Source organism: Taudactylus pleione, unplaced genomic scaffold, assembly GCF_031769625.1.
Source record: "Taudactylus pleione unplaced genomic scaffold, aTauple2 ptg003137l, whole genome shotgun sequence".
In the NCBI taxonomy this organism is placed as follows: domain Eukaryota; kingdom Metazoa; phylum Chordata; class Amphibia; order Anura; family Myobatrachidae; genus Taudactylus; species Taudactylus pleione.
In genome coordinates this window covers 1,466,181-1,492,103 of record NW_028287496.1, presented here as the reverse complement: position 1 = coordinate 1,492,103, position 25,923 = coordinate 1,466,181, and the positions used below count along the sequence as shown (strand labels likewise).

The 25,923-nt window shown below is 48.6% G+C and overlaps 1 protein-coding gene across 3 annotated transcripts in view; it reads right to left on the bottom strand.

Annotated features, from left to right (window-relative positions):
- The window catches only part of GRK5 (G protein-coupled receptor kinase 5), a 534,562-nt gene that overhangs the window by 315,112 nt on the left and 193,527 nt on the right, over positions 1-25,923 (bottom strand). For all 3 annotated transcript variants that reach the window (XM_088466452.1, XM_088466450.1, XM_088466453.1), the window contains 3 exons: positions 20,301-20,441; positions 19,043-19,233; positions 18,847-18,884 (listed from right to left, as the gene is read on the bottom strand). In XM_088466452.1, coding sequence (XP_088322578.1) covers positions 18,847-18,884; positions 19,043-19,233; positions 20,301-20,441 — 370 coding nt within the window. The remainder of the gene's footprint in view (positions 1-18,846; positions 18,885-19,042; positions 19,234-20,300; positions 20,442-25,923) is intronic.

Genomic DNA, 25,923 nt, shown 5'->3' with positions numbered 1-25,923 from the left:
CACTACATCCCCAGGTCCTCAGGTCACTGTCCTATCTTGTGTCTCATCCTACTTATCTAATCACTCTCTCAGTGTTCCCCTCTCTGGGTCTCTGCTGTATGTGACACTGTGACCGCTCTCTCCTCATACAGACACTACGCCCCCAGGTCACTGTCCTATCCTGTGTCTCATCCTACTTATCTAATCACTCTCTGTGTTCCCCTCTCTGGGTCTCTGCTGTATGTGACACTGTGACCGCTCTCTCCTCATACAGACACTACATCCCCAGGTCCTCAGGTCACTGTCCTATCCTGTGTCTCATCCTACTTATCTAATCACTCTCTCAGTGTTCCCCTCTCTGGGTCTCTCTGCTGTATGTGACACTGTCACTGCTCTCTCCTCATACAGACACTACATCCTCAGGTCACTATACTATCCAGTGTCTCATCCTACTTATCTAATCACTCTCTGTGTTCCCCTCTCTGGGTCTCTGCAGTATGTGACATTGTGACTGCTCTCTCCTCATACAGACACTACATCCCCAGGTCATCAGGTCACTGTCCTGTCCTGTGTCTAATCCTACTTATCTAATCACTCTCTCAGTGTTCCCCTCTCTGGGTCTCTGCTGTATGTGACACTGTGACTGCTCTCTCCTCATTCAGACACTACATCCCCAGGTCCTCAGGTCACTGTCCTATCCTGTGTCTCATCCTACTTATCTAATCACTCTCTCAGTGTTCCCCTCTATGGGTCTCTCTGCTGTATGTGACACTGTGACTGCTCTCTCCTCATACAGACACTACATCCCCAGGTCCTCAGGTCACTGTCCTATCCTATGTCTCATCCAACGTATCTAATCACTCTCTCAGTGTTCCCTTCTCTGGGTCTCTCTGCTGTATGTGACACTGTGACTGCTCTCTCCTCATACAGACACTACATCCCCAGGTCCTCAGGTCACTGTCCTATCCTGTGTCTCATCCTACTTATCTAATCACTCTCTCAGTGTTCCCCTCTCTGCGTCTCTCTGCTGTATGTGACACAGTGACTGCTCTCTCCTCATACAGACTCTACATCCCCAGGTCCTCAGGACACTGTCCTATCCTGTGTCTCATCCTACTTATCTAATCACTCTCTCAGTGTTCCCCTCTCTGCGTCTCTCTGCTGTATGTGACACAGTGACTGCTCTCTCCTCATACAGACACTACATCCCCAGGTCCTCAGGTCACTGTCTTATCCTGTGTCTCATCCTACTTATCTAATCACTCTCTCAGTGTTCCCCTCTCTGGGTCTCTGCTGTATGTGACACTGTGACCGCTCTCTCCTCATACAGACACTACGCCCCCAGGTCACTGTCCTATCCTGTGTCTCATCCTACTTATCTAATCACTCTCTGTGTTCCCCTCTCTGGGTCTCTGCTGTATGTGACACTGTGACCGCTCTCTCCTCATACAGACACTACATCCCCAGGTCCTCAGGTCACTGTCCTATCCTGTGTCTCATCCTACTTATCTAATCACTCTCTCAGTGTTCCCCTCGCTGGGTCTCTCTGCTGTATGTGACACTGTGACTGCTCTCTCCTCATACAGACTCTACATCCCCAGGTCCTCAGGACACTGTCCTATCCTGTGTCTCATCCTACTTATCTAACCCCTCTCTCAGTGTTCCCCTCTCTGGGTCTCTCTGCTGTATGTGACACTGTGACTGCTCTCTCCTCATACAGACACTACATCCCCAGGTCCTCAGGTCACTGTCCTATCCTGTGTCTCATCCTACTTATCTAATCACTCTCTCAGTGTTCCCCTCTCTGGGTCTCTGCTGTATGTGACACTGTGACCGATCTCTCCTCATACAGACACTACATCCTCAGGTCACTGTCCTATCCTGTGTCTCATCCTACTTATCTAATCACTCTCTGTGTTCCCCTCTCTGGGTCTCTGCTGTATGTGACACTGTGACCGCTCTCTTACTCATACAGACACTACATCCCCAGGTCCTCAGGTCACTGTCCTATCCTGTGTCTCATCCTACTTATCTAATCACTCTCTGTGTTCCCCTCTCTGGGTCTCTCTGCTGTATGTGACACTGTGACTGCTCTCTCCTCATACAGACACTACATCCCAAGGTTCTCAGGTCACTGTCCTATCCTGTGTCTCATCCTACTTATCTAATCACTCTCTGTGTTCCCCTCTCAGCGTCTCTCTGCTGTATGTGACACAGTGACTGCTCTCTCCTCATACAGACACTACATCCCCAGGTCCTCAGGTCACTGTCCTATCCTGTGTCTCATCCTACTTATCTGATCACTCTCTCAGTGTTCCCCTCTCTGGGTCTCTGGTGTATGTGACACTGTGACTGCTCTCTCCTCATACAGACACTACATCCCCAGGTCCTCAGGTCACTGTCCTATCCTGCGTCTCATCCTACATATCTAATCACTCTCTGTGTTCCCCTCTCTGGGTCTCTCTGCTGTATGTGACACTGTGACCGCTCTCTCCTCATACAGACACTACATCCCCAGGTCCTCAGGTCTCTGTCCTATCCTGTGTCTCATCCTACTTATCTAATCACTCTCTGTGTTCCCCTCTCTGGGACTCTCTGCTGTATGTGACACTGTGACTGCTCTCTCCTCATACAGACACTACATCCCCAGGTCCTCAGGTCACTGTCCTATCCTGTGTCTCATCCTACTTATCTAATCACTCTCTCAGTGTTCCCCTCTCTGGGTCTCTCTGCTGTATTTGACACTGTGACTGCTCTCTCCTCATACAGACACTACATCCCCAGGTCATCAGGTCTCTGTCCTATCCTGTGTCTCATCCTACTTATCTAATCACTCTCTGTGTTCCCCTCTCTGGGTCTCTCTGCTGTATGTGACACTGTGACTGATCTCTCCTCATACAGACATTACATCCCCAGGTCCTCAGGTCACTGTCCTATCCTGTGTCTCATCCTACTTATCTGATCACTCTCTCAGTGTTCCCCTCTCTGTGTCTCTGCTGTATGTGACACTGTGACTGCTCTCTCCTCATACAGACACTACATCCCCAGGTCCTCAGGTCTCTGTGCTATCCTGTGTCTCATCCTACTTATCTAATCACTCTCTCAGTGTTCCCCTCTCTGGGTCTCTGCTGTATGTGACACTGTGACCGCTCTCTCCTCATACAGACACTACATCCTCAGGTCACTGTCCTATCCTGTGTCTCATCCTACTTATCTAATCACTCTCTGTGTTCCCCTCTCTGGGTCTCTGCTGTATGTGACACTGTGACCGCTCTCTTACTCATACAGACACTACATCCCCAGGTCCTCAGGTCACTGTCCTATCCTGTGTCTCATCCTACTTATCTAATCACTCTCTGTGTTCCCCTCTCTGGGTCTCTCTGCTGTATGTGACACTGTGACTGCTATCTCCTCATACAGACACTACATTCCCAGGTCCTCAGGTCACTATCCTATCCAGTGTCTCATCCTACTTATCTAATCACTCTCTCAGTTTGCCCCTCGCTGGGTCTCTGCAGTATGTGACATTGTGACTGCTCTCTCCTCATACAGACACTACATCCCCAGGTCATCAGGTCACTGTCCTATCCTGTGTCTAATCCTACTTATCTAATCACTCTCTCAGTGTTCCCTGTCTGGGTCTCTGCTGTATGTGACACTGTGACTGCTCTCTCCTCATTCAGACACTACATCCCCAGGTCCTCAGGTCACTGTCCTATCCTGTGTCTCATCCTACTTATCTAATCACTCTCTCAGTGTTCCCCTCTATGGGTCTCTCTGCTGTATGTGACACTGTGACTGCCCTCTCCTCATACAGAGACTACATCCCCAGGTCCTCAGGTCACTGTCCTATCCTATGTCTCATCCTACGCATCTAATCACTCTCTCAGTGTTCCCTTCTCTGGGTCAATCTGCTGTATGTGTCACTGTGACTGCTCTCTCCTCATACAGACACTACATCCCCAGGTCCTCAGGTCACTGTCCTATCCTGTGTCTCATCCTACTTATCTAATCACTCTCTCAGTGTTCCCCTCTCTGCGTCTCTCTGCTGTATGTGACACAGTGATTGCTCTCTCCTCATACAGACTCTACATCCCCAGGTCCTCAGGTCACTGTCCTATCCTGTGTCTCATCCTACTTATCTGATCACTCTCTCAGTGTTCCCCTCTCTGGGTCTCTGCTGTATGTGACACTGTGACCTCTCTCTCCTCATACAGACACTATGCCCTCAGGTCACTGTCCTATCCTGTTTCTCATCCTACATATCTAATCACTCTCTGTGTTCCCCTCTCTGGGTCTCTCTGCTGTATGTGACACTGTGACCGCTCTCTCCTCATACAGACACTACATCCCCAGGTCCTCAGGTCACTGTCCTATCCTGTGTCTCATCCTACTTATCTAATCACTCTCTCAGTGTTCCCCTCTCTGGGTCTCTGCAGTATGTGACATTGTGACTGCTCTCTCCTCATACAGACACTACATCCCCAGGTCCTCAGGTCACTGTCCTATCCTGGGTCTCATCCTACTTATCTAATCACTCTCTCAGTGTTCCCCTCTCTGGGTCTCTGGTGTATGTGACACTGTGACTGCTCTCTCCTCATACAGACACTACATCCCCAGGTCCTCAGGTCACTGTCCTATCCTGCGTCTCATCCTACATATCTAATCACTCTCTGTGTTCCCCTCTCTGGGTCTCTCTGCTGTATGTGACACTGTGACCGCTCTCTCCTCATACAGACACTACATCCCCAGGTCCTCAGGTCTCTGTCCTATCCTGTGTCTCATCCTACTTATCTAATCACTCTCTGTGTTCCCCTCTCTGGGACTCTCTGCTGTATGTGACACTGTGACTGCTCTCTCCTCATACAGACACTACATCCCCAGGTCCTCAGGTCACTGTCCTATCCTGTGTCTCATCCTACTTATCTAATCACTCTCTCAGTGTTCCCCTCTCTGGGTCTCTCTGCTGTATTTGACACTGTGACTGCTCTCTCCTCATACAGACACTACATCCCCAGGTCATCAGGTCTCTGTCCTATCCTGTGTCTCATCCTACTTATCTAATCACTCTCTGTGTTCCCCTCTCTGGGTCTCTCTGCTGTATGTGACACTGTGACTGATCTCTCCTCATACAGACATTACATCCCCAGGTCCTCAGGTCACTGTCCTATCCTGTGTCTCATCCTACTTATCTGATCACTCTCTCAGTGTTCCCCTCTCTGTGTCTCTGCTGTATGTGACACTGTGACTGCTCTCTCCTCATACAGACACTACATCCCCAGGTCCTCAGGTCTCTGTGCTATCCTGTGTCTCATCCTACTTATCTAATCACTCTCTCAGTGTTCCCCTCTCTGGGTCTCTGCTGTATGTGACACTGTGACCGCTCTCTCCTCATACAGACACTACATCCTCAGGTCACTGTCCTATCCTGTGTCTCATCCTACTTATCTAATCACTCTCTGTGTTCCCCTCTCTGGGTCTCTGCTGTATGTGACACTGTGACCGCTCTCTTACTCATACAGACACTACATCCCCAGGTCCTCAGGTCACTGTCCTATCCTGTGTCTCATCCTACTTATCTAATCACTCTCTGTGTTCCCCTCTCTGGGTCTCTCTGCTGTATGTGACACTGTGACTGCTATCTCCTCATACAGACACTACATTCCCAGGTCCTCAGGTCACTATCCTATCCAGTGTCTCATCCTACTTATCTAATCACTCTCTCAGTTTGCCCCTCGCTGGGTCTCTGCAGTATGTGACATTGTGACTGCTCTCTCCTCATACAGACACTACATCCCCAGGTCATCAGGTCACTGTCCTATCCTGTGTCTAATCCTACTTATCTAATCACTCTCTCAGTGTTCCCTGTCTGGGTCTCTGCTGTATGTGACACTGTGACTGCTCTCTCCTCATTCAGACACTACATCCCCAGGTCCTCAGGTCACTGTCCTATCCTGTGTCTCATCCTACTTATCTAATCACTCTCTCAGTGTTCCCCTCTATGGGTCTCTCTGCTGTATGTGACACTGTGACTGCCCTCTCCTCATACAGAGACTACATCCCCAGGTCCTCAGGTCACTGTCCTATCCTATGTCTCATCCTACGCATCTAATCACTCTCTCAGTGTTCCCTTCTCTGGGTCAATCTGCTGTATGTGTCACTGTGACTGCTCTCTCCTCATACAGACACTACATCCCCAGGTCCTCAGGTCACTGTCCTATCCTGTGTCTCATCCTACTTATCTAATCACTCTCTCAGTGTTCCCCTCTCTGCGTCTCTCTGCTGTATGTGACACAGTGATTGCTCTCTCCTCATACAGACTCTACATCCCCAGGTCCTCAGGTCACTGTCCTATCCTGTGTCTCATCCTACTTATCTGATCACTCTCTCAGTGTTCCCCTCTCTGGGTCTCTGCTGTATGTGACACTGTGACCTCTCTCTCCTCATACAGACACTATGCCCTCAGGTCACTGTCCTATCCTGTTTCTCATCCTACATATCTAATCACTCTCTGTGTTCCCCTCTCTGGGTCTCTCTGCTGTATGTGACACTGTGACCGCTCTCTCCTCATACAGACACTACATCCCCAGGTCCTCAGGTCACTGTCCTATCCTGTGTCTCATCCTACTTATCTAATCACTCTCTCAGTGTTCCCCTCTCTGGGTCTCTGCAGTATGTGACATTGTGACTGCTCTCTCCTCATACAGACACTACATCCCCAGGTCCTCAGGTCACTGTCCTATCCTGGGTCTCATCCTACTTATCTAATCACTCTCTCAGTGTTCCCCTCTCTGGTTCTCAGCTGTATGTGACACTGTGACCTCTCTCTCCTCATACAGACACTACATCCCCAGGTCCTCAGGTCACTGTCCTATCCTGTGTCTCATCCTACTTATCTAATCACTCTCTGTGTTCCCCTCTCTGGGTCTCTGCTGTATGTGACACTGTGACTGCTCTCTCCTCATACAGACACTACATCCCCAGGTCCTCAGGTCACTGTCCTATCCTGTGTCTCATCCTACTTATCTAATCACTCTCTCTGTGTTCCCCTCTCTGGGTCTCTCTGCTGTATGTGACACTGTGACTGCTCTCTCCTCATACAGACATTACATCCCCAGGTCCTCAGGTCACTGTCCTATCTTGTGTCTCATCATACTTATCTAATCACTCTCTCAGTGTTCCCCTCTCTGTGTCTCTGCTGTATGTGACACTGTGACTGCTCTCTCCTCATACAGACACTACATCCCCAGGTCCTCAGGTCTCTGTGCTATCCTGTGTCTCATCCTACTTATCTAATCACTCTCTGTGTTCCCCTCTCTGGGTCTCTGCTGTATGTGACACTGTGACTGCTCTCTCCTCATACAGACACTACATCCCCAGGTCCTCAGGTCACTGTCCTATCCTATGTCTCATCCAATGTATCTAATCACTCTCTCAGTGTTCCCCTCTCTGGGTCTCTGCTGTATGTGACACTGTGACTGCTCTCTCCTCATACAGACACTACATCCCCAGGTCCTCAGGTCACTGTCCTATCTTGTGTCTCATCCTACTTATCTAATCACTCTCTGTGTTCCCCTCTCTGGGTCTCTCTGCTGTATGTGACACTGTGACTGCTCTCTCCTCATACAGACACTACATCCCCAGGTCATCAGGTCACTGTCCTATCCTGTGTCTAATCCTACTTATCTAATCACTCTCTCAGTGTTCCCTCTCTGGGTCTCTGCTGTATGTGACACTGTGACTGCTCTCTCCTCCTACAGACACTACATCCCCAGGTCCTCAGGTCACTGTCCTATCCTGGGTCTCAACCTACTTATCTAATCACTCTCTCAGTGTTCCCCTCTCTGGGTCTCTGCTGTATGTGACACTGTGACCGATCTCTCCTCATACAGACACTACATCCTCAGGTCACTGTCCTATCCTGTGTCTCATCCTACTAATCTAATCACTCTCTGTGTTCCCCTCTCTGGGTCTCTGGTGTATGTGACACTGTGACTGCTCTCTCCTCATACAGACACTACATCCCCAGGTCCTCAGGTCACTGTCCTATCCTGTGTCTCATCCTACTTATCTAATCACTCTCTGTGTTCCCCTCTCTGGGTCTCTCTGCTGTATGTGACACTGTGACTGCTCTCTCCTCATACAGACACTACATCCCCAGGTCATCAGGTCACTGTCCTATCCTGTGTCTAATCCTACTTATCTAATCACTCTCTCAGTGTTCCCTCTCTGGGTCTCTGCTGTATGTGACACTGTGACTGCTCTCTCCTCATACAGACACTACATCCCCAGGTCCTCAGGTCACTGTCCTATCCTGTGTCTCATCCTACTTATCTAATCACTCTCTCAGTGTTCCCCTCTCTGCGTCTCTCTGCTGTATGTGACACAGTGATTGCTCTCTCCTCATACAGACTCTACATCCCCAGGTCCTCAGGACACTGTCCTATCCTGTGTCTCATCCTACTTATCTAATCACTCTCTCAGTGTTCCCCTCTCAGCGTCTCTCTGCTGTATGTGACACAGTGACTGCTCTCTCCTCATACAGACACTACATCCCCAGGTCCTCAGGTCACTGTCCTATCCTGTGTCTCATCCTACTTATCTGATCACTCTCTCAGTGTTCCCCTCTCTGGGTCTCTGCTGTATGTGACACTGTGACCTCTCTCTCCTCATACAGACACTATGCCCTCAGGTCACTGTCCTATCCTGTGTCTCATCCTACTAATCTAATCACTCTCTGTGTTCCCCTCTCTGGGTCTCTGGTGTATGTGACACTGTGACTAATCTCTCCTCATACAGACACTACATCCCCAGGTCCTCAGGTCACTGTCCTATCCTGTGTCTCATCCTACTTATCTAATCACTCTCTGTGTTCCCCTCTTTGGGTCTCTCTGCTGTATGTGACACTGTGACTGCTCTCTCCTCATACAGACACTACATCCCCAGGTCATCAGGTCACTGTCCTATCCTGTGTCTAATCCTACTTATCTAATCACTCTCTCAGTGTTCCCATCTCTGGGTCTCTGCTGTATGTGACACTGTGACCGATCTCTCCTCATACAGACACTACATCCTCAGGTCACTGTCCTATCCTGTGTCTCATCCTACTTATCTAATCACTCTCTGTGTTCCCCTCTCTGGGTCTCTGCTGTATGTGACACTGTGACCGCTCTCTCCTCATACAGACACTACATCCCCAAGTCCTCAGGTCACTGTCCTATCCTGTGTCTCATCCTAGTTATCTAATCACTCTCTGTGTTCCCTTCTCTGGGTCTCTGCTGTATGTGACACTTTGACTGCTCTCTCCTCATACAGACACTACATCCCCAGGTCCTCAGGTCACTGTCCTATCCTGGGTCTCATCCGACGTATCTAATCACTCTCTCAGTGTTCCCTTCTCTGGGTCTCTCTGCTGTATGTGACACTGTGACTGCTCTCTCCTCATACAGACACTTCATCCCCAGGTCCTCAGGTCACTGTCCTATCCTGTGTCTCATCCTACTTATCTAATCACTCTCTCAGTGTTCCCCTCTCTGGTTCTCTGCTGTATGTGACACTGTGACCTCTCTCTCCTCATACAGACACTACATCCCCAGGTCATCAGGTCACTGTCCTATCCTGTGTCTAATCCTACTTATCTAATCACTCTCTCAGTGTTCCCTCTCTGGGTCTCTGCTGTATGTGACACTGTGACTGCTCTCTCCTCATACAGACACTACATCCCCAGGTCCTCAGGTCACTGTCCTATCCTATGTCTCATCCAATGTATCTAATCACTCTCTCAGTGTTCCCTTCTCTGGGACTCTCTGCTGTATGTGACACTGTGACTGCTCTCTCCTCATACAGACACTACATCCCCAGGTCCTCAGGTCACTGTCCTATCCTGTGTCTCATCCTACTTATCTAATCACTCTCTCAGTGTTCCCCTCTCTGCGTCTCTCTGCTGTATGTGACACAGTGACTGCTCTCTCCTCATACAGACTCTACATCCCCAGGTCCTCAGGACACTGTCCTATCCTGTGTCTCATCCTACTTATCTAATCACTCTCTCAGTGTTCCCCTCTCTGCGTCTCTCTGCTGTATGTGACACAGTGACTGCTCTCTCCTCATACAGACACTACATCCCCAGGTCCTCAGGTCACTGTCCTATCCTGTGTCTCATCCTACTTATCTAATCACTCTCTCAGTGTTCCCCTGTCTAGGTCTCTCTGCTGTATGTGACACTGTGACTGCTCTCTCCTCATACAGACACTACATCCCCAGGTCCTCAGGTCACTGTCCTATCCTGTGTCTCATCCTACTTATCTAGTCCCTCTCTGTGTTCCCCTCTCTGTGTCTCTGCTGTATGTGACACTGTGACTGCTCTCTCCTCATACAGACACTACATCCCCAGGTCCTCAGGTCACTGTCCTATCCTGTGTCTCACCCTACTTATCTAATCACTCTCTCAGTGTTCCGCTGTCTAGGTCTCTCTGCTGTATGTGACACTGTGACTGCTCTCTCCTCATACAGACAATGCATCCCCAGGTCCTCAGGTCACTGTCCTATCCTGTATCTCATCCTACTTATCTAGTCACTCTCTGTGCTCCCCTCTCTGTGTCTCTGCTGTATGTGACACTGTGACTGCTCTCTTCCCATACAGACACTACATCCCCAGGTCCTCAGGTCACTGTCCTATCCTTTGTCTCATCCTACTTATCCAATCACTCTCTCAGTGTTCCCCTGTCTAGGTCTCTCTGCTGTATGTGACACTGTGACTGCTCTCTCCTCATACAGACACTGCATCCCCATGTCCTCAGGTCACTGTCCTATCCTGTATCTCATCCTACTTATCTAATCACTCTCTCAGTGTTCCCCTGTCTAGGTCTCTCTGCTGTATGTGACACTGTGACTGCTCTCTCCTCATACAGACACTACATCCCCAGGTCCTCAGGTCCTCAGGTCACTGTCCTATCCTGTGTCTCATCCAACTTATCTATCACTCTCTCAGAGTTCCCCTCTCTGGGTCTCTGCTGTATGTGACACTGTGACCTCTCTCTCCTCATACAGACATTACATCCCCAGGTCCTCTGGTCACTGTCCTATCCTGTGTCTCATTGTACTTATCTAATCACTCTCTCAGTGTTCCCCTCTCTGGCTCTCTCTGCTGTATGTGACACTATGACTGCTCTCTCCTCATACAGACACTACATCCGCAGGTCCTCAGGTCACTGTCCTATCCTGTGTCTCATCCTACTTATCTAATCACTCTCTCAGTGTTCCCCTCTCAGGGTCTTTACTGTATGTGACACTGTGACTGCTCTCTCCTCATACAGACACTACATCCCCAGGTCCTCAGGTCACTGTCCTATCCTGTGTCTCATCCTACTAATCTAATCACTCTCTCAGAGTTCCCCTGTCTGGGTCTCTCTCCTGTATGTGACACTGTGACCGTTCTCTCCTCATACAGACACTACATCCCCAGGTCCTCAGGTCACTGTCCTATCCTGTGTCTCATCCTACTTATCTAGTCACTCTCTGTGTTCCCCTCTCTGAGTCTCTGCTGTATGTGACACTGTGACTGCTCTCTCCTCATACAGACACTACATCCCCAGGTCCTCAGGTCACTGTCCTATCCGGTGTCTCATCCTATTTATCTAATAACTCTCTCAGAGTTCCCCTCTCTGGGTCTCTGCTGTATGTGACACTGTGACCGCTCTCTCCTCATACAGACACTACATCCCCAGGTCCTCAGGTCACTGTCGTATCCTGTGTCTCATCCTACTTATCTAATCACTCTCTCAGTGTTCCCCTCTCTAGGTCTCTACTGTATGTGATACTGTGACTGCTCTCTCCTCATACAGACACTACATCCCCAGGTCACTGTCCTATCCTGTGTCTCATCCTACATATCTAATCATTCTCTGTGTTCCCCTCTCTGGGTCTCTGCTGTATGTGACACTGTGACTGCTCTCTCCTCATACAGACACTACTTCCCCAGGTCTGCAGGTCACTGTCCTATCCTGTGTCTCATCCTACTTATCTAATCACTCTCTCAGTGTTCCCCTCTCTGGGTCTCTCTCCTGTATGTGACACTGTGACCGCTCTCTCCTCATACAGACTCCACATCCCCAGGTCCTCAGGACACTGTCCTATCCTGTGTCTCATCCTACTTATCTAATCACTCTCTCAGAGTTCCCTTCTCTGGGTCTCTGCTGTATGTGACACTGTGACCGCTCTCTCCTCATACAGACACTGCATCCCCAGGTCCTCAGGTCACTGTCCTATCCTGTATCTCATCCTACTTATCTAATCACTCTCTCAGTGTACCCCTCTCTGGGTCTCTGCTGTATGTGATACTGTGACTGCTCTCTCCTCATACAGACACTACATCCCCAGGTCCTCAGGTCACTGTCCTATCCTGTGTCTCATCCTACTTATCTAGTCACTCTCTGTGTTCCCCTCTCTGTGTCTCTGCTGTATGTGACACTGTGACTGCTCTCTCCTCATACAGACACTACATCCCCAGGTCCTCAGGTCACTGTCCTATCCTGTGTCTCATCCTACTTATCTAATCACTCTCTCAGTGTTCCCCTGTCTAGGTCTCTCTGCTGTATGTGACACTGTGACCACTCTCTCCTCATACAGACACTACATCCGCAGGTCCTCAGGTCACTGTCCTATCCTGTGGCTCATCCTACTTATCTAATCACTTTCTCTGTGTTCCCTTCTCTGGGTCTCTGCTGTATGTGACACTGTGACCGCTCTCTCCTCATACAGACACTACATCCCCAGGTCCTCAGGTCACTGTCCTATCTTGTGTCTCATCCTACTTATCTAATCACTCTCTTAGTGTTCCCCTGTCTGGGTCTCTCTCCTGTATGTGACACTGTGACCGCTCTCTCCTCATACAGACACTACATCCCCTGGTCCTCAGGTCACTGTCCTATCCTGTGTCTCATCCTACTTATCTAATCACTCTCTCAGTGTTCCCCTCTCTGGGTCTCTGCTGTAGGTGACATTGTGACTGCTCTTTCCTCATACAGAGACTACATCCCCAGGTCCTCAGGTCACTGTCCTATCCTGTGTCTCATCCTACTTATCTAATCACTCTGTCAGTGTTCCCCTCTCTGGGTCTCTGCTGTAGGTGACATTGTGACTGCTCTCTCCTCATACAGAGACTATATCCCCCGGTCGTCAGTTCACTGTCCTATCCTGTGTCTCATCCTACTTATCTAATCACTCTCTCTGTGTTCCCGTCTGGGTATCTCTCCCTTATTTGACACTGTGACCGCTCTCTCCTCATACAGACACTACATCCCCAGGTCCTCAGGTCACTGTCCTATCCTGTGTCTCATCCTACTTATCTAATCACTCTCAGTGTTCCCCTCTCTAGGTCTCTTCTGTATGTCATACTGTGACTGCTCTCTCCTCATACAGACACTACATCCCCAGGTCCTCAGGTCACTGTCCTATCCTGTGTATCATCCTACTTATCTAATCACTCTCTCAGTGTTCCCTCTCTGGGTCTCTGCTGTATGTGACACTGTGACTGCTCTCTCCTCATACAGACACTACATCCCCAGGTCCTCAGGTCACTGTCCTATCCTGTGTCTCATCCTACTTATCTAATCACTCTCTCAGTGTTCCCCTCTCTAGGTCTCTGCTGTATGTGATACTGTGACTGCTCTCTCCTCATACAGACACTACATCCCCAGGTCCTCAGGTCACTGTCCTATCCTGTGTCTCATCCTAGTTATCTAATCACTCTCTCAGTGTTCCCCTGTCTAGGTCTCTCTGCTGTATGTGACACTGTGACTGCTCTCTCCTCATACAGACACTACATCCCCAGGTCCTCAGGTCACTGTCCTATCCTGTGTCTCATCCTACTTATCTAATCACTCTCTCTATGTTCCCCTCTCTGTGTCTCTGCTGTATGTGACACTGTGACCGCTCTCTCCTCATACAGACACTACATCCCCAGGTCCTCAGGTCCTCAGGTCACTGTCCTATCCTGTGTCTCATCCAACTTATCTATCACTCTCTCAGAGTTCCCCTCTCTGGGTCTCTGCTGTATGTGACACTGTGACCTCTCTCTCCTCATACAGACATTACATCCCCAGGTCCTCTGGTCACTGTCCTATCCTGTGTCTCATTGTACTTATCTAATCACTCTCTCAGTGTTCCCCTCTCTGGCTCTCTCTGCTGTATGTGACACTATGACTGCTCTCTCCTCATACAGACACTACATCCGCAGGTCCTCAGGTCACTGTCCTATCCTGTGTCTCATCCTACTTATCTAATCACTCTCTCAGTGTTCCCCTCTCAGGGTCTTTACTGTATGTGACACTGTGACTGCTCTCTCCTCATACAGACACTACATCCCCAGGTCCTCAGGTCACTGTCCTATCCTGTGTCTCATCCTACTAATCTAATCACTCTCTCAGAGTTCCCCTGTCTGGGTCTCTCTCCTGTATGTGACACTGTGACCGTTCTCTCCTCATACAGACACTACATCCCCAGGTCCTCAGGTCACTGTCCTATCCTGTGTCTCATCCTACTTATCTAGTCACTCTCTGTGTTCCCCTCTCTGAGTCTCTGCTGTATGTGACACTGTGACTGCTCTCTCCTCATACAGACACTACATCCCCAGGTCCTCAGGTCACTGTCCTATCCGGTGTCTCATCCTATTTATCTAATAACTCTCTCAGAGTTCCCCTCTCTGGGTCTCTGCTGTATGTGACACTGTGACCGCTCTCTCCTCATACAGACACTACATCCCCAGGTCCTCAGGTCACTGTCGTATCCTGTGTCTCATCCTACTTATCTAATCACTCTCTCAGTGTTCCCCTCTCTAGGTCTCTACTGTATGTGATACTGTGACTGCTCTCTCCTCATACAGACACTACATCCCCAGGTCACTGTCCTATCCTGTGTCTCATCCTACATATCTAATCATTCTCTGTGTTCCCCTCTCTGGGTCTCTGCTGTATGTGACACTGTGACTGCTCTCTCCTCATACAGACACTACTTCTCCAGGTCTGCAGGTCACTGTCCTATCCTGTGTCTCATCCTACTTATCTAATCACTCTCTCAGTGTTCCCCTCTCTGGGTCTCTCTCCTGTATGTGACACTGTGACCGCTCTCTCCTCATACAGACTCCACATCCCCAGGTCCTCAGGACACTGTCCTATCCTGTGTCTCATCCTACTTATCTAATCACTCTCTCAGAGTTCCCTTCTCTGGGTCTCTGCTGTATGTGACACTGTGACCGCTCTCTCCTCATACAGACACTGCATCCCCAGGTCCTCAGGTCACTGTCCTATCCTGTATCTCATCCTACTTATCTAATCACTCTCTCAGTGTACCCCTCTCTGGGTCTCTGCTGTATGTGATACTGTGACTGCTCTCTCCTCATACAGACACTACATCCCCAGGTCCTCAGGTCACTGTCCTATCCTGTGTCTCATCCTACTTATCTAGTCACTCTCTGTGTTCCCCTCTCTGTGTCTCTGCTGTATGTGACACTGTGACTGCTCTCTCCTCATACAGACACTACATCCCCAGGTCCTCAGGTCACTGTCCTATCCTGTGTCTCATCCTACTTATCTAATCACTCTCTCAGTGTTCCCCTGTCTAGGTCTCTCTGCTGTATGTGACACTGTGACCACTCTCTCCTCATACAGACACTACATCCGCAGGTCCTCAGGTCACTGTCCTATCCTGTGGCTCATCCTACTTATCTAATCACTTTCTCTGTGTTCCCTTCTCTGGGTCTCTGCTGTATGTGACACTGTGACCGCTCTCTCCTCATACAGACACTACATCCCCAGGTCCTCAGGTCACTGTCCTATCTTGTGTCTCATCCTACTTATCTAATCACTCTCTTAGTGTTCCCCTGTCTGGGTCTCTCTCCTGTATGTGACACTGTGACCGCTCTCTCCTCATACAGACACTACATCCCCTGGTCCTCAGGTCACTGTCCTATCCTGTGTCTCATCCTACTTATCTAATCACTCTCTCAGTGTTCCCCTCTCTGGGTCTCTGCTGTAGGTGACATTGTGACTGCTCTTTCCTCATACAGAGACTACATCCCCAGGTCCTCAGGTCACTGTCCTATCCTGTGTCTCATCCTACTTATCTAATCACTCTGTCAGTGTTCCCCTCTCTGGGTCTCTGCTGTAGGTGACATTGTGACTGCTCTCTCCTCATACAGAGACTATATCCCCCGGTCGTCAGTTCACTGTCCTATCCTGTGTCTCATCCTACTTATCTAATCACTCTCTCTGTGTTCCCGTCTGGGTATCTCTCCCTTATTTGACACTGTGACCGCTCTCTCCTCATACAGACACTACATCCCCAGGTCCTCAGGTCACTGTCCTATCCTGTGTCTCATCCTACTTATCTAATCACTCTCAGTGTTCCCCTCTCTAGGTCTCTTCTGTATGTCATACTGTGACTGCTCTCTCCTCATACAGACACTACATCCCCAGGTCCTCAGGTCACTGTCCTATCCTGTGTATCATCCTACTTATCTAATCACTCTCTCAGTGTTCCCTCTCTGGGTCTCTGCTGTATGTGACACTGTGACTGCTCTCTCCTCATACAGACACTACATCCCCAGGTCCTCAGGTCACTGTCCTATCCTGTGTCTCATCCTACTTATCTAATCACTCTCTCAGTGTTCCCCTCTCTAGGTCTCTGCTGTATGTGATACTGTGACTGCTCTCTCCTCATACAGACACTACATCCCCAGGTCCTCAGGTCACTGTCCTATCCTGTGTCTCATCCTAGTTATCTAATCACTCTCTCAGTGTTCCCCTGTCTAGGTCTCTCTGCTGTATGTGACACTGTGACTGCTCTCTCCTCATACAGACACTACATCCCCAGGTCCTCAGGTCACTGTCCTATCCTGTGTCTCATCCTACTTATCTAATCACTCTCTCTATGTTCCCCTCTCTGTGTCTCTGCTGTATGTGACACTGTGACCGCTCTCTCCTCATACAGACACTACATCCCCAGGTCCTCAGGTCACTGTCCTATCCTGTGTCTCATCCTACTTATCTAATCACTCTCTCAGTGTTCCCCTCTCTGGGTCTCTGCTGTATGTGACACTGTGACTGCTCTCTCCTCATACAGACACTACATCCCCAGGTCCTCAGGTCACTGTCCTATCCTGTGTCTCATCCTACTTATCTAATCACTCTCTCAGTGTTCCCCTCTCTGGGTCTCTGCTGTATGTGAAACTGTGACTGTTCTCTCCTCATACAGACTCTACATCCCCAGGTCCTCAGGTCACTGTCCTATCCTGTGTCTCATCCTACTTATCTAATCACTCTCTCAGTGTTCCCCTGTCTAGGTCTCTCTGCTGTATGTGACACTGTGACTGCTCTCTCCTCATACAGACACTGCATCCCCAGGTCCTCAGGTCACTGTCCTATCCTGTGTCTCATCCTACTTATCTAATCACTCTGTGTTCCCCTCTCTGGGTCTCTGCTGTATGTGACACTGTGACTGCTCTCTCCTCATACAGACACTACATCCCCAGGTCCTCAGGTCACTGTCCTATCCTGTGTCTCATCCTACTTATCTAATCACTCTCCTTGTGTTCTCCTCTCTGGGTCTCTGCTGTATGTGACACTGTGACCGCTCTCTCCTCATACAGACACTACATCCCCAGGTCCTCAGGTCACTGTCCTATCCTGTGTCTCATCCTACTTATCTAATCACTCTCAGTGTTCCCCTCTCTGGGTATCTGCTGTATGTGACACTGTGACTGCTCTCTCCTCATACATACAGTACATCCCCAGGTCCTCTGGTCACTGTCCTATCCTGTGTCTCATCCTACTTATCTAATCACTCTCTCAGTGTTCCCCTCTCTGGGTCTCTGCTGTGTGTGACACTGTGACTGCTCTCTCCTCATACAGACACTACATCCCCAGGTCCTCAGGTCACTGTCCTATCCTGTGTCTCATCCTACTTATCTAATCACTTTCTCAGTGTTACCCTCTCTGGGTCTCTGCTGTATGTGACACTGTGACTGCTCTCTCCTCATACAGACACTATATCCCCAGGTCCTCAGGTCTCTGTGCTATCCTGTGTCTCATCCTACTTATCTAATCACACTCTCAGTGTTCCCCACTCTGGATACACCTCCTCTGTACTTCCTCTGTCAGTTGAGGACCACAAGGTTCTGTCCTATATCCTCTGACCTTCTCTATCTATTGTACGCCTCTTGGAAAATGGGATACGTTCAATATCCTGGCAGATGGGATTCCAGCGGTCAGAATGCCGGTACTGTAATCCCGACACCTGTCAGAATCCCCGCTCCAGCATCTTGACCGCCAGAATCCTGATGGTAAGTAGTGGGGTTAGGGGTTAGGTACGAGGGGGAGACGGTTAGGTGTATGGTGCCTGGAGGGGGAGGTTAGGTTTAAGCACTAGGGGTGGAGGTTAAGTTTAGGTAACTGGGAGCAAGGGTTAGTTTAGGATACCGACCGATAGGTGTCTGTATCTTAACCCTGCTGGGATGCCATTGTCGGGATTTTGAACGCCGGGACACCGAACGCCAGAATCCCGTACCCATCCGTTGGAAAAGTAATAAGATCCTTCTGGATTTCAGCATGATCTCTATGCAGATTTAGCCAAATGTACTTATCCTGTCCGATCTCTCACCATCGGTATTAGCTACGTTACTAAAGTCTTACTGCCGTTTTATCTTAGATGTCCTCTCACCTCCTACAACTCAATCTTTCACAAACTGAGGCAATATTCCCATCGGCCTATAGTAGTTACCGGCCTGACATCGATATCTCTGTGGGCAACATGACAATAAACCCCTCAGGCTGCCTGTACTCACCATGGTAACAATAAGTCCCTGCTACTCACCATAATCATCTAGAAGGATATTTTCTGGCTTCAGATCTCTAAATGGAAGAGAATAATAATGAGCCACAGTCCATGTAATAAGTAACAATTCAATATGAAGTAGAATAAATTATGGGAATTTGTATTGTAGTGTGGGTATTTCATCAGTCTATTATAGATAAGACATGCGATTGCTAACAACGCTTGGTGGTCTCACCGGTACACAATGCTCTCTCGATGAAGATCACCAAGTCCACAGAGTATTTCAGCTGCATAAAAGGACGCTCTTTGCTCTTGGAAGCCGGGGTTCCCCATGTTGTAAATATGAAACTTCAGGTCTCCTCCATTCATTAAGGTGAGCACTAGACAGAGGGCGTCCTTAGTCTCGTATCCATATGCCAGGTTCACCTGGATGGCATAGAAATGTCATTAGGTATTTTACGTAATAATTACTTGCCGATATCCCTTATGCTTTTTATGCACAATGACAAATACATCCACTTGTTATTTTGGAGAGCCCCCAGGTTGGTCCTAGGAATTCCTGTGCCCGGTAGTGAGGCAGCCTGGTTACAAGACGTCAGTACTCAGGGGACAGTGCTACCAACTATGGACAATGCGTTAGTGCAGAGTATGTGTGCATATCACTTGCATAGCTGCCAACAAATCAGTTTGCTTCTAATTAAATAGTAGGGCCTAGAAAAGAGGTTCTGGGATAGATGATGTGCCCTATGACAACCAAATAGGGCATGAGGATAGGTTCTGGGATGGGCGGTGTGCCCTAGAACATCCAGGTAGGGCCTTGAGGAGAGGTTCTGGGACAGGCAGTATGCCCTAGTACAGAGGATCCCAAACTCCACTACAGTCCAGGTTTTAAGGAATCTTTGTTTGACTCCAGATGGTTAAATCAAATTGACTGAGGTACTACTTAAGTCACCTGTGCTCAAGCATGGATATCCTTAAAATATGCACTGTAATGTTGGAGTTGGGGAACGTCTGCCCTAGGACATCCAGGTAGCACATACAGAGATGCTCTGGGAAATCCAGATAGGACCTAGAGGAGAGGTTCTGGGATTAGTGTTCTGTCCTAGGAAATCCAGATAGGGCCTAGAGAAGATGTTCTGGGATTAGTGGTGTGTCCTAGGACATCCAAATAGGGCCTAGAGGAGAGGTTCTGGTATTAGTGGTGTGTCCTAGGAAATCCAGATAGGGCCTAGAGGAGAGGTTCTGGGATTAGTGTTGTGTCCTAGGAAACCCATATAGGGCCTAGAGGAGAGGTTCTGGTATTAGTGGTGTGTCCTAGGAAATCCAGATAAAGCCTAGAGGAGAGTTTCTGGGATTAGTGGTGTGTCCTAGGACATCCAGATAGGGCCTAGAGGAGAGTTTCTGGGATTAGTGGTGTGTCCTAGGACATCCAGATAGGGCCTAGAGAAGAGGTTCTGGTATTAACGGTGTGTCTAGGACATCCAGGTTCTTACCACAAATCTGCTGGTGACCTTCTCCAGGATCTGTTTCTCATTAAGAGCCATGGATTCTCCTTTCCTCTTCTTGATCCTTTTCTTCTCTAACCGTTTGCAAGCGTACATCTTCCCAGTGGCTCGGACTTGACACGCACACACCTGTCAATCACATGTTGATACCTGGTTATCAATCATTTCACATTCTGATCATATTTATGGGAATCGAAACGTCATCCTGTACCCTTGTAAACAGTATATTAATATAAGGAAATGATAAAACACAGAGTCCTGGGGTTTGGGGCAGCAGGACCTTTTGTAAGGCTTCCCCTTAGCAGGAGGTTTGTGTAAATCCTTCAACTACTTGTATCTTGTTTATTTTGTGCTTGTTGAAAAGAGGATTTCTTATACCCGGCTACCGGTTCCCCTCTGTGGGCACAGACATTGGGGTTTGTACCCTTCACTCTAAGTCCGCAGCTCCTGCTCATCTTTCTAGACAGCTGCTGAGTCCACAGATATGAGAGAGAAAGATGGTCCCTGTGGGTGCACAGAATGGGAGGGGAGCATTCTATATGGCATTCTATATGGCATTCTATATGGCATTCTATATTTCAGCAAGCAGTTATGAAGCACATAACTGCTTGCTGAAATAATGGGTAATAATTATTTGGCGATCTTGTGCACGTATGTTGCACCCAGAGACATGATCCTTTACACCCCAAGAAAGATCTTGCATTGAGTTAGATAAAAGTGAATAAGATATTTTGTACACTGTGATAACAGCCCAGGGTCCTCCCATTCTGATGTATTGTAGCAATGTCTGAGGTATATTCCACAAGCACTTGGTGGGACGGGACTGAAGGAGTAAGATGAGATGGGCAAAGAGAAGACAAAAAGATCACATACTATGTTCGTCGAGACCCATCAGCGGGCACCAGAATGGTTTGTACTCCTTCCATGCTGTCTACGTGAAGCTACGCTGCTAACAAATGAATTCTAAGCCCCCATCTACCACCAGTGTATTAATAATATATGCCGGCAATCAGGAGACCACCTGCGGCGTTACCTGACCTTGTGATGGAGCTAAATTCCCATAAAACGCCATTTCTATAGATCCCGTTAGATCTACAAAAAGTGCAGAGATTAGTCATTGGTTCCGAGGGATGGGGCGCCGGGAATGCCTTTCTATATATAGCATCTGCAATTAGTAGAGCGGCTGATCCAGAGGATGAACCTGGGACCAGGAATAGGGTTCTCCTTCCTGACAGATTGTAATTTGGGAGATTTGTTCCTAGATTAGCAGAGCTACAATTGTACAACTGTGTCCTTTCTACATGTATGTAACATGAGAAAAATCCAGGTGGGAAACAAAAATCTTGATGACCAAAATCATGAGCTACGTCCTCTCGACATGGTCCGGGATTTCAACGCATGTCATTAGACACTTGCCGGGATTAGACCGTCGGCATCCCGACTGCATACCATGATTCCCAACCAGTGTGCTACAAGGACAAACCAGAGGTGAAAATGTACAGTGGGATATAGGATATATATATTTAATATATACAAGTAATTGAAGTGGTGACACCTGAGCTGTATTTCCACTGAAATTATTTTCAGAGCTGACTCCTACTTGTTGGTGATTTGTGTTGTACTTACGGATTATTTAACATTTATCAGTAATAACAAAATGTATCAGTCACACAAGATAACGCTTCACGTGACAGGCGACAGACATGATTATATAGCAGCGGCCTTAATGCTACATGTTCCCCACTACAGGTCCCGAATAGGACGATACACTAGTATCGTCCGACTGTACTGGAGAAGGGAAGTAGGAGCACCAGACGGAGAGTTAGGTCACCAGATAACAGCATCGATCCGGCAGGAGTGTATGAAAATATTTTTCCCAACTACAGGGGCCATCATTCATAGAACCGACAGACCAGGCCAGAAGAAATGACAGGAGAATGTGAGCAACCACCAGCAGAGAGAGGATGTCCACCACAATGACAGCAGCGTGTCAGGAAGATTGTGGAAATAGGGATAGTACTGTACCACAGCAATCATGTACTTGGAGAAACCCAGGATTTAACCTGTAGTGTTCTAACACCTCATATGATGAATGGCCCCATCTGTAAGCACCAACATGCCCATGAGGGAAGAACATGGCCCTACAGCCAGACCACATGGCAGTATTGGAACTGAAAACAGGACCATGTGGCACGAAGCAGAAACATTCATGATGCGTCTCCCAGATAGGAACGTGGAGACACCTATATCCTCATCTGGCACAAAGAAATTCTCTCACGCAAAGTCTTGCATAACTATGGATTGTGTCTTGCACTGATCTGAGGAGCAATTGAAGACTTTCATGTCCAATACAAGCAGATATGCTATTCTTGTTAACCACAAGAGGTTTGAGTAGAAGCTATGTCTACCGCCATCACCAGCTTTACTACTACCGCCATCACCAGCTTTACTACTACCCCCATCACTAGCTTTACTACTACCGCCATCACCAGCTTTACTACTATCCCCATCACCAGCTTTACTACTACCCCCATCAAAAGCTTTACTGCTACCCCCATCACCAGCTTTACTACTACCCCCATCACCAGCTTTACTACTACCCCCATCACCAGCTTTACTACTATCCCCATCACCAGCTTTACTACTACCCCCATCACCAGCTTTACTACTACCCCCATCACCAGCTTTAGTACTACCCTCATCACCAGCTTTACTACTATCGCCATCACCAGCTTTATTACTATCCCCATCACCAGCTTTACTGCTACCCCCATCACCAGCTTTACTACTACCACCATCACCAGCTTTACTACTATCCCCATCACCAGCTTTACTACTACCCCCGTCACCAGCTTTACTGCTACTCCCGTCACCAGCTTTACTACTACCCCCGTCACCAGCTTTAGTACTACCCCCATCACCAGCTTTACTACTACCGCCATCACCAGCTTTATTACTACCCCCATCACCAGCTTTAGTACTACCCCCATCACCAGCTTTAGTACTACCCCCATCACCAGCTTTACTACTACCCCCATCACCAGCTTTACTACTACCCCCATCACCAGCTTTACTACTACCCCATCACCAGCTTTACTACTACCCCCATCACCAGCTTTACTACTACCCCCATCACCAGCTTTACTACTACCCCATCACCAGCTTTACTACTACCGCCATCACCAGCTTTATTACTACCCCCATCACCAGCTTTAGTACTACCCCCATCACCAGCTTTAGTACTACCCCCATCACCAGCTTTACTACTACCCCCATCACCAGCTTTACTACTACCCCCATCACCAGCTTTACTACTACCCCATCCCCAGCTTTACTACTACCCCCATCACCAGCTTTACTACTACCCCCATCACCAGCTTTACTACTACCCCATCACCAGCTTTACTACTACCGCCATCACCAGCTTTACTACTACCGCCATCACCAGCTTTACTACTACCGCCATCACCAGCTTTATTACTACCCCATTACCAGCTTTATTACTACCGCCATCACCAGCTTTACTATTACCCCCATCACCAGCTTTACTACTACCGCCATCACCAGCTTTACTATTACCCCCATCACCAGCTTTACTATTACCCCCATCACCAGCTTTACTACTACCGCCATCACCAGCTTTACTACTACCGCCATCACCAGCTTTACTATTACCCCCATCACCAGCTTTACTACTACCGCCATCACCAGCTTTACAACTACCGCCATCACCAGCTTTACAACTACCGCCATCACCAGCTTTACAACTACCGCCATCACCAGCTTTATTACTACCCCCATCACCAGCTTTATTACTACCCCCATCACCAGCTTTAGTACTACCCCCATCACCAGCTTTAGTACTACCCCCATCACCAGCTTTAGTACTACCCCCATCACCAGCTTTACTACTACCCCCGTCACCAGCTTTACTACTACCCCCGTCACCAGCTTTACTACTACCCCCATCACCAGCTTTACTACTACCCCATCACCAGCTTTACTACTACCCCCATCACCAGCTTTACTACTACCCCCGTCACCAGCTTTACTACTACCCCCATCACCAGCTTTACTACTACCCCATCACCAGCTTTACTACTACCCCCATCACCAGCTTTACTACTACCCCCATCACCAGCTTTACTACTACCCCCATCACCAGCTTTACTACTACCGCCATCCCCAGCTTTATTACTACCCCCATCACCAGCTTTAGTACTACCCCCATCACCAGCTTTAGTACTACCCCCATCACCAGCTTTAGTACTACCCCCATCACCAGCTTTAGTACTACCCCCATCACCAGCTTTACTACTACCCCCATCACCAGCTTTACTACTACCCCCATCACCAGCTTTACTACTACCCCCATCACCAGCTTTAGTACTACCCCCATCACCAGCTTTACTACTACCGCCATCACCAGCTTTATTACTACCCCCATCACCAGCTTTAGTACTACCCCCATCACCAGCTTTAGTACTACCCCCATCACCAGCTTTAGTACTACCCCCATCACCAGCTTTACTACTACCCCCATCACCAGCTTTACTACTACCCCATCCCCAGCTTTACTACTACCCCCATCACCAGCTTTACTACTACCCCCATCACCAGCTTTACTACTACCCCATCACCAGCTTTACTACTACCGCCATCACCAGCTTTACTACTACCGCCATCACCAGCTTTACTACTACCGCCATCACCAGCTTTATTACTACCCCATTACCAGCTTTATTACTACCGCCATCACCAGCTTTACTATTACCCCCATCACCAGCTTTACTACTACCGCCATCACCAGCTTTACTATTACCCCCATCACCAGCTTTACTACTACCGCCATCACCAGCTTTACTACTACCGCCATCACCAGCTTTACTATTACCCCCATCACCAGCTTTACTACTACCGCCATCACCAGCTTTACAACTACCGCCATCACCAGCTTTACAACTACCGCCATCACCAGCTTTACAACTACCGCCATCACCAGCTTTATTACTACCCCCATCACCAGCTTTATTACTACCCCCATCACCAGCTTTAGTACTACCCCCATCACCAGCTTTAGTACTACCCCCATCACCAGCTTTACTACTACCCCCGTCACCAGCTTTACTACTACCCCCATCACCAGCTTTACTACTACCCCATCACCAGCTTTACTACTACCCCCATCACCAGCTTTACTACTACCCCCGTCACCAGCTTTACTACTACCCCCATCACCAGCTTTACTACTACCCCATCACCAGCTTTACTACTACCCCCATCACCAGCTTTACTACTACCCCCATCACCAGCTTTACTACTACCCCCATCACCAGCTTTACTACTACCGCCATCACCAGCTTTACTACTACCCCCATCACCAGCTTTACTACTACCGCCATCACCAGCTTTACTACTACCGCCATCACCAGCTTTATTACTACCCCCATCACCAGCTTTACTACTACCGCCATCACCAGCTTTACTACTACCCTCATCACCAGCTTTACTACTATCGCCATCACCAGCTTTACTACTACCCCATCACCAGCTATCACTACACCCTCACAGTGAAACCCATCTACACTCACCGCATGACCTGCGCGGCTCT